This window comes from Polypterus senegalus, chromosome 2 (assembly GCF_016835505.1).
Source record: "Polypterus senegalus isolate Bchr_013 chromosome 2, ASM1683550v1, whole genome shotgun sequence".
NCBI lineage: Eukaryota > Metazoa > Chordata > Cladistia > Polypteriformes > Polypteridae > Polypterus > Polypterus senegalus.
In genome coordinates, this window is record NC_053155.1 from 55,446,610 (window position 1) to 55,463,724 (window position 17,115).

The following is a 17,115-nucleotide window of genomic DNA, read 5'->3' on the forward strand; positions in this document are numbered from 1 at the left end:
TTGAAAATGTTCTGGCTGTGTTTATTAAGTAAAGTATAAGTAGGTAGTAAGGCCCATTTTCAGACAGCATCTCCTATTCTCAAATGCTGCCAAACTACCCCAAGAGACAGCAGTATGACCAAGCGTTCCATAGAATGAACAGTCAATGTGTCCCGTATCCTAATATGCAGCAGCTTAGCACATCTTTTTGTTTACAAGTGGCCAAAGATGTAGTCTAAAATGTTAACCCTTGGAGCAAAATTCATTTGTAAGACTGACAAGGGTTTTACTCAGTTTATAGAGTGGACATTAATTGGGATGAATGTAGATTAATGATTTTTTTACCATTTAGATAGGTAAAAAAAAATTCTGAAAAGGGACTTTGCAGCCTTTCTATGTATAAAATGACAAAATATCCATATCTGTCTGTTGCTGGGCATAATGTTATTTGCCGTCCACGAGAGGTATAAAGACAACAGGAAGCGCAGCGAATGAGGGAAGTGAGGGCTAGCATATCTGTTCAACTGAGGTTCCTTAATGCACAGTGTGATTGAAATGGACGGATATACCATTGTGCAGTTTTACTAAACAGGAATTTCGCTGTGCTGGTTTTTAAATAAAAGCACTGCTGATCTAGTGACATAAAATGGCCTGCTGTAACATTGGAATAAACCTTTTAAACATATCACCTTTAGGAGAGATGTGGTATCTACCCAATGGTGAATCTCACATTATTTTTTACATATAAATCTTTGAATATGAATGGGGAATATTTATGTACACCAGTGAACTGTAAATTATCCATTTGCCAAAAAAATCTGCACTGAAAGAAAAAAAATTCATTTAACAGATTTGATTACATAACATTTGAATTTAAATTAGATGTTTTATAATAGGAGTAGAAGTTACTATTTTTATTTACAACTACCCTATTTACTACCAGTATTGTACAGTGGAACCTCAGTTCACAACCATAATTCGCTCCAAAACTCTGGTCGTAAACCAATTTGGTCGTGACCCGAAGCAATTTTCCCCATAGGATTGTATGTAAATACAATGAATTCGTTCCAGACCATAAAAACTGTATGTAAATATATATATATATATATTTTTAGTTTTTAAGCACAAATATAGTTAATTATACCATAGAATGCACGTGTGTGTCTCTCTCGCACTCCTGTGTATGCGTGTGTGTGTGTCTCTCTCTCGCGCGCCTGTGTGTGTGTGTGTCGCGCTCTCTCTCGCTCTCTTGCTTGCTCGCTGCACAGGAAATACACAAGGAGAGACTGAACACGTACAAACCAAAAGGGAAACTGGCTTGTTCGTATGCCGAGTGTGTGGTCGTGAACAGAGGCAAAAGTTTGGTGAACTTTTTGGTTGTAAACTGATTTGTACTTGAACCAAGGTTCCACTGTATTGCCTTTCTTAGATTTTTCGTTATTTGAAGAGTTAGAAAAAAACTTTGAAAAGAACCAGACTCCCCTCTTCTGTGGATTACATAATTTGATATCAAAATTGTTATGTTGCTATAGTTTCCTTCTTTTTATGTATTAAAATTATATTTTACTTTTTATTGTGCAATTTTTAGGTTAATTAGCTATTCTGTTATGATAATTGTATATTTTCTCAAACTAGTAATTATTTTTATAAAACCATGCCCTTATAACACATCCAGTCAAGTTTATTCAAAGATGTGCATGCTGTATATTTACAATCTGTAGAATTAATCTACCATCTTAATTTTAAATTATGTTAATAAGTCAATTCTTGTATAATAACGTATTTTTATTCTTTTAGGTTATGATAACCCGTGAAGACAAGGTCGTCACTGTTTTGGGTAATGATGGACATGTCATTGTTGAACATGCTGATGGTACTAGAATAACCACTTTCTATCAAGATATTACAGTTTCTAGGGATGAATCTCAGAATGGTAAGAAAAAGGCCTTTGCAGGTAACATTTGTAATCAGTGCAGAGTATTACATGTCATGTATGTAACATTTGTAATCAAAGAAGTATGTTATATGTTACTACATAATATTCTCAAACCTGCGTAATCCAGTTCAGGTTCACAGGGAGTCGAAGCCTGCCTCATGTTGAGGGCGAGAAGATCCTGTTGTTTGGTAATGCAATGGAGATGGTTGTGTGCAACACTGGTTTTAAGAAGGAGTAAATAATTTGGTGTTAAATGAATCTAGTGACATAAGGAGTATAATAGACTATTTGGTATTCAGGACCGTTGATTGGGCATTGAAAAAAAACATAAAGGTGATCCCTGGTGAAGGCAGTGTATCATAATATCACTTTGTTATTGGAGATCTTTCAGTCAAAAGATGAAAGAGCTTTAGTAAGTATGTACCTAATCTATAGGATGGAATTTGGTAGCATCAGCGAATGAGTTTTTGTCAAGTATGAAGGTCAAATGGGAAGACAGGCGGAATGTTGGTTTGAAAACAGAACTGCCAAGGCACAAGGAAACATGGTATTGAAATGCAGAGAAATAGATGGCAGTTTAGGAAAACAGGAGATGCTATAAGGAGTGGCAGAAAATGGTGCACCAACAAAAGCATGCAGGTCAAAAGTGTGTGTCGACAAAAGGGCACAGAAAATAATTAAAAGGCAACAAGTGCACACGGCTAGTGAAATCTAACTTAGTGGAAACATACTAGAATGACAAACAGGTTCCTCTGCATGTTAAAATGTTGCTAGCTTTACAGTTGTGGTTATGTTATTGTGGAAGTTTGCCTTAATATAGCCGCTTTATAGCACCCTCTATTTACAGCCTTATCTGTGCATGGACAGCTGCTTTAAAGCAAAGAGATTTACTAGCTCAGCACAAGCAGACCAAATGGTTAAGCTATACCTGTGCCAGCCACCAAAACAGGTACCCGCTCACCACGCTACTTTTTATTGTAGGTTTCTCCCCTCAACTTCTAACCACTATAGGAATATGGCAATCACCCCCTCCAGGTGCTCTTATCACTATACCTTGAATATATTATGATGGAAATTTGTATGTTCATTATTTTGGTTTGCCTACACTATAGCCACTGTTACCTATATTGTTTATATGAGTGATAGGTTTATCTGCTTTATAACACCGCACATGTACAGCCTTTCCTGAATGTAGAAAGCCGCCTTAAGCAAAGAGACTAACTAGCTCTGCGTATGCAGACCAAACAGTTGTCTTCAGGCATAAGCTAAACTTGTGCCAATTATCAAAGCAGGTGCCTGCTGTGATGATGTGAGTTCTGGCTCCACGCTCCCATCTGATATTTGGAAGCCCTTGAACCCAACACCGTCGATAATGTCACCAAGTGAGCTAAACAATGAGACAACATTTGAGCAAGGGGGTGGTAAAGATGTGCAAAAGTGCTTTTATTAAAAGAAACAATCAAAACAAAACAGTGTTCCATGTAAAGTGTAGTGCTTCGAATTCTTCATTAAATAAATAGTTCAATAAATAAATAATCCTTTTAAAATGACGAGGTTAAAATGTTCAACAGGAAACAGTCTTTAAAAAATCAACAACAAGTTCAGTGCCTACTTTTAACTGGTGACTCCCCTGCTTCTCCCTGTCCAGGCTCCGCAACACGGGAGCCACTCTACCTGCAGCTGACCTTCTCTCCACTAATGATCTGGTGGGGTCCCAATCCCTGGCTTCGGTTCAGCTCCCTCCAGACCGAGACTTGGCTTCCCTGACAACCAGGACGCTCATGCCAGGGATTTTATCGCCCAAGCCTCCCGACTCCCACAGCCTTCTCGGCCTTACGCGGCCAGCCATCCTTCTTCCCATCACTTCCGCTCTTTAAAACATGCTCAGCAGAAGCGACCACTAACTACAGCCCATGGGTGTCGGCCGAACACCCCGCTAGGGCTCACTGTCCAGCTGCCTGCGAGCCTAACTCCTGCTCGCCCACTCACTTGCTCGTTCTCCTGTACCGACTTGTTCAAACACTTCCCGCTTCCTGTAACCTCCGTCCTTTCTTTCTCTGATCTTTCTTTTTTTTCTCCCTCTATCCAACTCGCGCTTCTTTTTATATAACGAGGGGCCATAGCAGCTGCAGCATATTAGCCACGGGAACAATCATGGATGTGGGCAGTCCCTCTCCTGTGCACTCGGTGAGAAACGCCCACACCGCAGATCGCCTTGTGGCTTGCTATGGCCCAACGCCCCCTCGCTAAGCCGGCGTGAGAGCGGTGATTATTTATTTAAATGGCCTTTGCTAAACAAGCTGTGGACCCACAACACCACACCCGCTCACCACACTGCTTTCTATTGAAGACGTCTCTTCTCAGCTGCTAACCTCAGTGAGAATGTGGCAATTATCTACACCAGGTGTTCATCATAATATACCTTGACCTAAACAAGCAATATAACATCAATATTATTATAAAGCAAAATTAATAAAAACACAGTAAAATCCATGGTAACAAAAGTATATTAAAAATAATCTTAAAAAGTTTGGAAGTGTTCTTGAAAAAGAGTCATATTAAAAAATACTTATGTAAAAATACAGATGAGGGGAGATGAGTCTTTTCAAGTCTAGGAGCAGAGCTGCTTCAGATTTTCTTCAGTCCACAGAGGTCTTGCCAAGTTCTTTGGGTTCTTCTGTCTTTTGTAGTTCCCTTCTCCACTCTCTTTCCTGTACTATCCCTTCTCCGCTCAGCATACATCCCAAACTAAACCTGTTTCAGTTGACTTTGGTTTATATGATTTTGTAGCAACTAAAGGCATTGTGTCATTTGCTTAATACTTTGTTGACATGGCTGTGAAATACAACAGATTTAACATCTATATATTAATATTGTTCCAAAATGCAATGCACGCCAAAGTACAATTATAACCAGGCACATTTTGATGTTTCTGATTTAATTTGACACATCTCCGAAATAAAGATCTTACCATATAAAGAGCACTGTGATACATCTTCAATGCATGTGTGCTCATCATGAACGTGGTCTTACCGAATGGGATACAGTTTCCATATTTTGGCCAAACAAGCACTTTCATTAAAACATAAACATATTTTCACATCAAAGATGTGTGTATGCATTGTTTCTTAATTTTACAAGGGTTTATCCTCAGTTAACAGGTGGATGCAGGTTGATGCAGTCAGAGTATGAAAACTAGTCCAGCATACAGGTACTGTATATGTACACCCTGGTAGTACACTGCCACTCATTAGTATGTCTAGATTGTACTGCATAGCTTAAATTACATGGTATACCCAGCAAGGCTGAAACCAAATTACATTTACAGTTGGTGTATCAGTGTGTGTTTTTAATAATATATGAGCCAGCTAAAAACTGACAGATGTCAAGCCGGAGTGCTAGTCCTGCTTATTAGAGAATATGAGACTGAAATGTTGGAGTTAGAGAAGTTAACTTGACAGGCCTGACTCAGACACACAGTCCTATGTATACGTAACAGAAACATTATTACCCAGGGAAATTACCTTGCAGCACTCATTTGTCACTGCCCTTTTTATGACCGTGATTTTGTCAGCATGCATTTGCCGGTGTGATTATGTCATGGCACCCAAAAAACAAAGACAGAAGGTGATATGGTGATCTAATAAGTTAGTAAAATAAAATAGTTCTAATGAGGGTGAGAGGAGCATGGAAGAAATTCCCAGGAGCTGCCCCCTTTCTAAATTCTAAAGAACCCCTTATATCATTGAAGGGCAAATTTTATGAAAGCTGTGTGTAGCATACCAATGAAGGTAAAAAAAGCTGTAAAGAATAGAGATGAGTGATGAGGTAGGTAAGTAGAGTGATATGAAAAGAAGACGAATACTGAGTTTTGGTGTGGCAGTGTGTTGATAATTATATAAACTACTAGCAGTGTAAGCCAGTGCTGTAAAAAGCCAGGGGTCTGCTGAGGAGAAACAAACTAAGATGGTTTGAGTGTTCAGAATGAAATGGAAAAGATGTGTGAAGCGGTATAACATAGAGGTGGAGAGGAAAAAGTCCAGAGGTTGTGTCAGATAATTTGAAAAAATGAATTTCTAAGATCACAGAGAGGAAGATGATTTGGGGGTAACCAATTAACCTAGGTAAACCCAGAAAATGTCTGTTCTTTATAATGTCGATAATTATATAAACTACTAGCAGTGTAAGCCAGTGCTGTAAAAAGCCCGGGGTCCTTGAAACTATTGAAATCATCAGAAAGAAAATGAAATGTTGAGATGTCAGGTAATTGAAAGGAACTACTCCGGGCATCTCTCTCCTAGGAGGATTCGTTTTGCCGACGTGCTCACATTGTTTTTTTGGCTTCTAAGCGACTTTGTCTTTCTTTTCGGATATTTTGCTTTGTCGGCATGCTCCCCACACTTCTGTATTAGCGGCGTGAGGAAAAGTAAAAGGGATACCATTTTGGCGATGTTAATGGATATTAGACTTTGAGGTTTCGTTTTGCTGACGCGCTGGCCTTGCTTGTGTTATTAGCGACTAAGCGAGTTTTCTGTTTCCTTGGACGCGGTTTCCTTACCCCGACTCCACCTCTCACTTCCGGGCCACACAGAAACACACACACTTCCACGTGTAGATTTTTATATATAAGACAAGTTGCTGTATCAAACCCCCTACTCTTCCATTGTGTGATTCACTTGGTAAGCCATACTTTACATCACATGATTGTAATGAACTGTACTATAATATTCAAAGTGCTTTGTGATGTTCACTATCAATAGACTGTAAAAAAAAAATAAAATTTGTCTGTTTCTTTTAGGGAGTGGGTTTCTCACAGCATCTGACAAAATCAAGTTTGTTCAGATTGAAAGCCTGGGATATGCAACTGTAATATTCAACTGTGAAGACAGCTCTTGCAGTACTATTTTTGGAGATGAAACTACAATTATTACTAAACCACAAGGGATATACCAGGTAAGAACTGACAGCATGCTGTGCCACACAAAAGCTGTTACTTCATGTTAAACGTATTATTCTTTAGTTTACATTCCAAGTACAATACTGAATGTGAAATACTGTATGCAATATGTTATCTGAAGGAAATCAAAGCACATGCCTAATGTAAAATCATGTAACATACACCAAGTGCTTATTTTATTACATCCAACAACTCCATCAAACCCGCTATATCCTAACTACAGGGTCACAGGGGTCTGCTGGATCCAATCCCATGCCAACACAGGGCACAAGGCAGGAAACAAACCCCAGGCAGGGCGCCAGCCCGCCACAGGGTGCACACACACAGTAGGATTGGCAATGCACCTAATGCAATGCATGTCTTTGAACTGTGGGAGGAAACCGGATCACCCAGAGGAAACCAACGCAGACACGGGGAGAACATGCAAACTCCACGCAGGGAGGACCCGGGAAGCGAACCCAGGTCCCTAACTGCGAGGCAACAGCGCTACCACTGCGTCACCGTGCCGCCCCATCCAACAATTCTTTTCATGTAATTAACTGCTCAGTCAATGAGACCCACTTTCAACATGTACATACAATTTTGCTTTAAGTGAGTAACAAAAAATTGTATGTGTGTGTAATCTTGAGAAAAAATGGACAAGACTGATTTTTTTTTTTAATACATTAAAAACATTAACATTCCACACAAACAAGTCAAACTTAGTCTCAGTGCAAAAATTATTCATCCATTGTAAACAGACTTTTCATGTATAGTATTTAATCTATACATAGTAAAAGACACACTCCAGACTGTCAACTAACAGCTGAGGACAACAGTAGCACTGAAAGCAGCATATCAAAAGGCACTAGTCATCATATTTTGTAATGATTGCAGTTTGGCAACAAGTGACTCAGATAAAGCCATTTGTTATCACTGAAAGCTATATGTTGTGGTTGCAGTTGACTTAGAAATATTACATGATCCAATAAATCCTTGAGACCAGGAATGGTTACAGACCCTCGAGTTTATTGGTTGATCCTAGTGTACCTGTCTAGCTTATTTTTTTAATGATTTTTGTTTTATACAGTTTAAATGATTGGTTTCAACATCTGCCTTCAGGCTCCACTTATTTCTAGAGATTTTATATTTTCTTAATTAGTAATGTTTTTTAGAAATGGATAAGCATTGTCAAAAATGTAGACCATGAGTTTTTTCTTTTTTTTTTTGTTTTTATTTGTCAATAAAACCATCCATGCTAACTTGGACATTCAGTAGCAAATTCTAATGAACATTAAAGACTTCTAGGGCGGCACGGTGGCGCAGTGGTAGCGCTGCTGCCTCGCAGTTAGGAGACCTGGATTGGCGTGGAGTTTGCATGTTCTCCCCGTGTCTGCGTGGGTTTCCTCCCAAAGAAATGGAGGCTAGGTGGATTGGCGATTCTATTGGCCCTAGTGTGTGCTTGGTGTGTGGGTGCGTTTGTGTGTGTCCTGTGGTGGGTTGGCACCCTGCCCGGGATTGGTTCCTGCCTTGTGCCCTGTGTTGGCTCGGATTGGCTCCAGCTGACCCCTGTGTTCAGATTCAGCGGGTTGGAAAATGAATAGATGGATTAAAGACTTCTTTAGTTTACCATAGTTACTAGTGCTATTGAGACCAAATATCTTATGTTTTCCTCTGTGAATGACAAGAGAATCATTTATTATTAAAGGAAAATTAAATCCCTCATAAATTGAGTTTTTAATTTAAGTAGTTTTTTTATATTCTTCTTCATCTTTCTGCTACTTTACATACATACAGTGGTTTCATAAAGTATTCAGACCTCTTCACTTTCATCACATTATGGTAGCAGTTTGCTAAAATCAAATATATTATGCTTTTCCCACATTAAACAGCACTCAATATCTCCGAATAGCAAGGTGAAAACGGAATATTAGAAGGTTTTGCCAATGTTTTACAATGTAAAACTCAACTACTGTATATTGTTGACACAGACCCTTTGCTGTGACACTTGAAATCTGGCTCAGCAGCATTCCATTATGTTTGATCATGATTGAGGTGTTTCTACGCCTTGTTTGTAGTCCATCTGTGGTCAGTTCTTAAGAAAGGCACACTCTTTTCAGTTGACAATATGCATCAGAGCAAAAACCATGTAAAAGCCATATGGTTGAAGGAATAGCCCTGCAGAGCTCAGAGAAAGTATTGTGTCGAGTACAGATATGGGGAAGACTACAAAAAATGCAATACCATTCCAATGGTGAGGCATGGTGGTGGCTGCATCATTGGGTTAAGTTGTTTTTCAGTGGTAGACCTTTGGAGACAAGACATGGTTGAGGAAAACCAAACAGAGCAAAGTACAGAGATATCCTTAATGAAAACCTGTTACAGGGTGCTCCGGACCCCAGACTGAGCTGAAGGTTCAGCTTCCAACAGAACAATGACCCTAAGCACTAACTAAAGACAACAGAGGAGTGGCTCAGGGACAGCTAATTAATTAGTAATTATTATACAATACACTTTGTGTTCACAAAGCTTGTTGTGCCGCACTGTTAAACACCTCTTTTGCTCTAAAACATGAATAATTCTGTGAGCAAATGGAGGCCCACCTTGTTGTTATGTAACTGCACCTAATAAAGTGTCCATTCAGTAGTAAAGCTGTGTATGAATTTATCTGTGGCAGGTTTTTCCATCAAGTAAAGGATGCCTGAACATCGATCAGGATGGATGTGTAGTGTATAACTCCAATGCATACGATGATAGTAACAGAACTTCCCCATCCTCTGATGGTAGTATAGAAGTACAACCCGGAAGTTATTTAATGAGACATACTACAGACATTATCTGTGAGGTTATGGATCCTGAAGGCAACCTTTTTCAGGTAAATATTTGGAATGGATTCTTATATAACTCCTGTTTTATGGTTTACAGCTATGATATTATAAAATTTTTTTTATTTTGGTCAAATATAGTTTTCTTATTGGTTTTAGAGAATCTAAATTTATTAGTATTTTCTTTTTACTTTGTCTCTAGACCAAAGTTAATTTTTCATTAATATTAGGCTTTGTGTTTATCTTGTATTTCATATTTATCGCCTTTCTTTGGACACTTCTGTTTTGTGACTCCATCACCACAATGCAGTGACTTGTTTCTGAGGATGTGGTTTCTTGATGTCACGCTTTGTGACATCACTTACTGTACATGACACCTACCTGTATATCCATCCTTCATCTCTTGGCAGTATAATGTTATTTTTCTCAGAAATAACAGTTAAAGAAATAAAACACAAATGGCACCAACCCAATCCCAGGTGTAAAGGACTAAAGAAGTGAAAAGAATGTTACTCCGAAAGGCTTGTTTTATAATCAGTAAGGAAGCAATTTAACCTTAAAATAAAGAATAAATAAAGAGCAAGAACTAACACTGTAAAATACATCTTTGCCTCAATAATGATGAAACACTCTTAAAGATCAAAGAATAAAATTGTAACCTGTTGTATTGATAGTTGTATAGTCATTAATGCAAAAGTTGTTTTGACACAGTTCATTTTTATATAAAAATATAAAAATAAAATAATACACTGTAGTGTTCTTACCAACACAGAAGGCACAGTTGGTCAAGATGCAAAACTCAAAATATGTTAATTGTCATGGAAATTATTAAACTGCAAATATTTATAATATTCTAAATCCCTGAAGGCTATTCAGAAAATTTACTTAAATCTTTGAGGGAATTTTTTGGAAAAAATTAAATAAATAAATGCCCAAATAAAAGTTATGTGAAATGTGACAATAAATAAAGAAAAAGAGCATGAAACGTGAGTGTAAATGAATAAATGTATCATTTAATATGTTTTTTGTTCCTTATTTATTTGTATCATTTGGTCCTTAGTAATCCTCCAACTCCAACATGAAACACAGCCTGAATTTAAAGCTGTCACTTTCACTTATCAAAGCTGAGAGCAGACTTCAGCAAAATCTGTGTTTTAATTTGTGAATCAACTGTACATCAGACTTAACCACTTCAGCCATCAAATCCCACATCTACTTTACAGCAGGCACATTAGACAGAGGCTCCTAATGATGGATTTGGAGTTATATAATTAAAGTAGCTGCTTCGCACAGTAATTCTGGGAATATTTTTCTTGTACTCATAGTCAATGCACACAGTCACAACTTTCAGTATGTGTATGAGCCACCAGATTCCAAAGTTAAGCAAAGCGCGTTTGTCCACCCCGCAGATGATTCACCAATCAAAAAACAGTCATTGCTAGAGCCACCCGCCCTCTCAGCTTTGACAAGTAATAGTGACAGTTTTAAATTTGGAGGAATATTACTGAAAAAATTATATAAAAGAAATAAGCAACAACAAACATATTCTGTGGCACGTTTATTTTTTACTCTTGCATTTCATGCTTTTTTTGCGTAATTATTTATTTTAAAAAAAATTTGTGTATGAGATATTATGATAAGGTATGTAGTCACTGACCAAACAAATTAGTTGAATCAAAAAATCTCTTGTTACCTACTGTATGTTCTTATCCATAAGCTTGAAATGTACACTGCATTTTAAGCAATGCTACATGATACAGAATGTACTGTGGTGAGCGGCTGGGGTACCCAGCCGGGACACCCGGAAGGACCAGAAGAGGAATTACGCCTCCTCCGGACCTCAAGGGGGCAGCCGCCCTGGTTGGTATGGGGACCACTGGAACAGAGCATGGAAAGTCATCCCTATAGGGACCCGTGGTCACCGCCAGGGGGTGTCCGAATGCCCGTGAAGCCCTGGACGTCAGCACTTCCACCACACCTGGAAGTGCTGGGGAAAGAAATACCAGGGACACCCGGAGTGCTTCCGGGTGCTCAGCCGGCACTTCCGCCACACCAGGAAGTGCTGGTGGAAGTTCATCAGGAGGCACCTGGAGCACGTTCGGGTGAAGATAAAAGGGGCCACCTCCCTCCATTCGATAGCTGGAGTCGGGTGAAAGAGGATGAAGCCTGGAGGAGAAGAGTGGAAGCAGGCAGGAAGAGAGAGAAAGGCACTGAGAGAGGCCTGGACTGAGGGTGTTTGGTACAGGGTACTGGGTTGTGTGCACTGTAAATAATAGTTAGAAATGAATAAACGTGTGTTGGTGGTTGAACCTTCGGTGTCCACTTGTCTGTGTCCGGGCCAGTCTCCATAGTAATTATCACCAAGAAAATAAATAATAGTTGATTTTTCTGATGGGTGTATTACTAGCCAAAACTTTAATCTTAAAACAAAAGTGCAAGTCATTTTGTGTTAGGCATTTTAGGTTTATATTGTTTACGACTACCAATATAAACTGTTAGAGCACTTCAATCAGCTCTGTTCTTTATTTTAAATGCATTACATATATTGTATATTATAACAGTGTGGATAATATGATATTTGTTTTTTAGGCCATGGTGGATGGCACCACATCTGTCATTATTTCTGATTCCGAGGGAATCACTGAAGAGGAGGACACACCTAAAGAACATACTGCAACTGACAAAGCAATTACATACAAAGTGCATGCACCGAGGTATTTTTTTGTTCTGGTATTAAAATTCATCCATTCCTCCATCTGTTTTTGTAACCTATTCTTCCGAGTATATTGTAGTGTCATGTAATGTCCTAGCTTATCTTGGTAGCTTCAGGTGCAAAATTAGGAGCCAATCCTGGAGTGCAAACCATTTTTTGCAGTAAAGTAAAAATGAACTTTAAAAGACCAAAGCTATCACATACATTATTGCCAAACTTCTCGATGAATTATATCAACAAGGTTCTGGAAGCATTCTGTAGAGATCTCAGTCCATTCTGACACACAACTCCTTTCGATTTTTTGGCCACACTTTCATTCTATTAGCATCCTGTTCCACCTTATCTTAAAGCTGCTCTATTGATTTGAGATCTGAGGACTGTGTTGGTTATTGGAGTAAAATAAATTCCCTTTCATGTTCAGGGAACAAGCTTGAAATGTCTGATTTCTAAACTGGCTCTTTATGTTTTTGGAAGTGTAAATTTGAAAACAATAGACTGTAGCTATAAAGAGATTCTATGATCAGCAAAATTGCTCAAGTATACTGAGGAATTTAAATGATGCTCAATTAATGTTATGAGCTTTAATGTGTATCAAGAAAACTTCTCCCACACATTATTATATCCTCATCATCCTGTCAATGGATTCCAACTGATTACTCTGAATTCCTACCCTGAATGGTCCATCACAAAAACTGAGATTCACCAGAATAGAAAACATTTTTACAATTCTCTGTTGTCTGGTTCTGGTGATTGAGTGTCTGTGATGTGAAATGGTTGTCTGCTGCTAAAGATTATCAGCTCAAAATCTGATGCAGTATAATGTACTACCACAGATGTTTTTATACTTATCATCAGTGTATATGATTGATACCTGAGCATTTGTGGCCTTTCTGCTAGCTTGAATAAGTCTGGTCATTTCCCTCTGACTTTTTTAATAACAAAGTGTTTCTGCACACAAAACTTAAGCTCATTGGGTGTTTTTTGATGGCCATGTCATTAAACTATAGAAGATAGAAGATTTTACCCAGAGGACAACTTTTACTGAGAACTACCATGTCTAGCACAAATTATTCTATAGTCAAAGTCACTTAGATATTGTGTCTTGTCCTTTCTAATATTTGATTAAGCAACGACTAAACCTCTTGACAATGTCTTCATGTAAAGTAAGGCCCATAGGTATTTGGACAGTGACACAATTTTCATTATTTAGGCTCTTTACGCCACCACAACGTATTTGAAAAAAGAAATAATTACATAATTGAAATGTAGACATTCAGCTCTAATTCAAAGGGTTTAATGTAAATATCGTATGAGTCATTTAAGAATGACAGCCATTTTAAACATGGTCCCCCCATTTTTAGGGGCTCAGAAGTATTTGGACAATTAAATGACAAGCTGTTCCATAGCCAGGTGTGAGCAGGTCCCTCGTTATTTCATAAACAATTAGGCAAGTAGAAGGTCTGAAGTTGACATTAAGTGTGAAATTTGTATTTGGAAGCTGTAGCTGTGAACTCTCAATATGAGGTCCAAAGAGCTGTCCAAAACAGGCCATCATTAGGCAGAAAAAGCAAAACAAACCCATCTGAGAGATAACAGAAACACCAACCAAATCAACCATCTGGTACATTCCTAAAGAGAAGAAGGCCTGGACAATCATGGAAGACCACTGTGCTAGAGATGATTGCAGAATGTATTCCTTAGCAAAGGAAAACCAATTCATGACATTTAGCCAAACCAAGACCAATCTCTGGGAGGTAGGCCTATCATTGCCAAACTACAATCAGAGACAATTTCATGAAAGTAAATATAGAGGGTTTACCACAAGTTGCAAATCATTGGTAATCCTAAGGCTTAGAAAGGACAGAAAATATTTTTAAAGAAGGTCCAGTTTTGGAACAGTTTTCTTTGGACAAATGAAATTAAGTACAATATGTACCAGAATGATGCATAGAGAAGAATATGGAGAAGAGAAGGAATTGCTCATGATCTGTAGCATATTACATCATCTGCGAAACATGGTGGAGGCATTGTTATGGTATGGGTATGTCTGACTGCCAATGGAAGTGGGTCACTGGTGTTTATTTATAATATGAATATTGACAGAAATTGCAGGATGATTTTTGAAGTGTATGGGGCTACTGTATACTGTTAGATTCAGACAAATGCTGCAAAACTGATAGGACAATGCTTCACAGTACATGACCAATGAGCCAAAATTGTAACAGTAAATCAAATGCCTTTAAAGGCAAAGAAGTGGAATATTCTTCAATGACCAAGTCAACCAACTGGACTTAATCCAATTGGACATGCATTTCACTTGCTGAAGACAGAACTGAAGGCAGAAAGTCCAACAAGCTAGCAGCACCTTAAGACTGCTATAGTAAAGACCTGCCAAAATCAGTAGGGTGGAAACCCAGCATTTGGATTCCAGACTTCAGGCAGTCATTGACTGCAAAAGATTTTCAACCAAGTATTGAAAATGATCGTTATTTTCATTTTCATGATTATGTTAGTTTGTCTAAATACTTTTAAGTCCCTGGAAATGGGAGATCATGTACAGTATAAAAATGGGTGTCTTTTCTAAATGGCTCGTACAATGTTTTTGTGAAACGCCTTGAATTAAACCTGCAAGTCTAGACTTATTAAATATTGATTGCTTCATTTAAAATTTTTTATGGTGGCACACAGAGCCAAAATTATGAAAATGACATCACTGTCTAGATACTTATGGACCTAACTGTACGTGATAGGCTGTTTAGTGGAGACGACTCTTTACATTAAAAAATAGTTGTACATAGTAATAAAGTGCCAGTGAAGTTTAAATTAAGTGTAAGGGAAAATAAATATATAGCCTTTTGAGAGGCCTTGTTACATGTAGCCAAATTTGTGTACTTAAACAGAACTCATTTATCATAACGTTGTTTAAAATGCATATGAGAGACAATAACAGGAATATAGAATACAACTCTGTGAGATAAAATTTTTGAATATCATCACAAAAAACATCCAATGAGGTTTGGTTATGTGGGCAGAAACACCTTTTTACTGAAATGCAAGAGAAGAATGACTAACTTAAATATCGAAGAAAAGTACAAAAGAGTGAACTGCTTTTTAATCCTCATCGTGAAATCAGAAACTGAGAAAAAAAATTCTAAATATCAAAGGTTAGCGTCTTGTTAAGAAACAGACTAAAATTGAACGCCTGCATGCCATGAACATCACTCTAGACTAAACAGTTTCTAGGAGATCCTTTGGTATAGCATGCAACTAATTTGAGAATCAGTGCAACCATAAAGAAAGACAGATTTATTTATCTGTAAACTATTCTTATTATAAAGATATCCCATATACATTTATTTGTATATTTTGTTCCAGAATTTCAAGGAAAATAAGATGGTAATACTGAGAACATAGATCCACTCACAGCCATGAAAAAGTGGAGCATATCACACAGAAATGATAAATCTGGACACAAGCTTGTGTTGTCTTTTTTTGATCTAATTTGTAAATACATGAAGTCCAGATATTGTAAAGAGCAAAGCAGCTTTACAACTGGAGCCATTTTTTTTTCTGAGATATATAATCACATTCTTAATTTTGTAGGTTTTTCATTGTTCATGATGATGACTCAGGTACTGAGCTTCTACTTTCAAAAGATGTCCAGTGGTACCTATCCCAGGCCTACACAGATCAGACTGTAGCAGTACTTAAGGAACCTCTGCCTGAATTTACAGGTATGGAAAGTTTTATTTGGATATACATGATATGAATTTTTATTTTTTAAAACTCTTTAAAACATCTCCTGTTTTAAATCAGCAAGAACTTTAATATTTTGTGCTAGATAAAAATAACAAAACTCATTTTAGTATTGTTTATTATTCCAATGTCCTGATTATGTTTGGTACAATTCTCTTGATTATGTTTGGTACAATTCTCTTCTAATTCTATAATCACAATATTCTCTTAGATGAATCAATATACTGTTTTTTGTTCTTCACAACAGTGTTAACATGTGTCCATGTGTACGTGAGTGTGTCTTTTCACTTCCTTACCACTTGATGATTAGAGTATAAACATGTATTTTAAAATAACATTTTATTTAGCTCAAAATATATCATTATGTGAAACTCTTACTCTAGGAACTTTAATTCTTTTAAGTTTTGTCATGTCAAGTATAACAATTATAAATTCCATGATATCAGCTCTTTTTCAATAATCCCAGTATTTTATATCAAATGTATAAACCGAGCAGCTTTATCCATCCTGAAGGTCTTCTATACCAAGCAGTCTGTTGAAGTCTGTGTAATCTAATAATTGCACTGGGTGAACCAAATGGACTCTGATGAAACCTTAGTCCCTTTTTATTTTGAAAGTTTTTGCTTGTGTCTTTTGTAGATGTTGTTGGAATAACTGTTCTCAGTCCTTGTAATGAGGATATTTGGTCTCGCTGGATAACTAAAAAACAGTTAGAAAACATTATTCCTGTAAACCTCAAGTCTAGAAAGTGGGATGGCTTCCCTTCACTTGAGGTAAGAGCATTATGTGCTGCCATTAAAATTACAAGTGATCACTGAAAATAAGAATATGCATTGCAACAATGTCAAAATCAAATACAGTACATTTGTTTATCATTATTCCATTGCTATATGTTGCTTTGATATTTTAACTTTTAAGCAAAACATCATAAAAAATTGAAAATACAGTGGTACCTTGAGATACAAGTTTA

At 37.5% G+C, this 17,115-nt stretch overlaps 1 protein-coding gene across 1 annotated transcript in view; it reads left to right on the plus strand.

Moving 5' to 3' along the window:
• spag17 (sperm associated antigen 17) overlaps positions 1 to 17,115 on the plus strand; it is a 164,571-nt gene that overhangs the window by 108,032 nt on the left and 39,424 nt on the right. The window contains exons 30-35 of the mRNA XM_039743723.1: positions 1,777 to 1,912; positions 6,714 to 6,868; positions 9,529 to 9,726; positions 12,266 to 12,390; positions 15,993 to 16,123; positions 16,785 to 16,918. Of these exons, the coding sequence (XP_039599657.1) occupies positions 1,777 to 1,912; positions 6,714 to 6,868; positions 9,529 to 9,726; positions 12,266 to 12,390; positions 15,993 to 16,123; positions 16,785 to 16,918 (879 nt within the window). The remainder of the gene's footprint in view (positions 1 to 1,776; positions 1,913 to 6,713; positions 6,869 to 9,528; positions 9,727 to 12,265; positions 12,391 to 15,992; positions 16,124 to 16,784; positions 16,919 to 17,115) is intronic.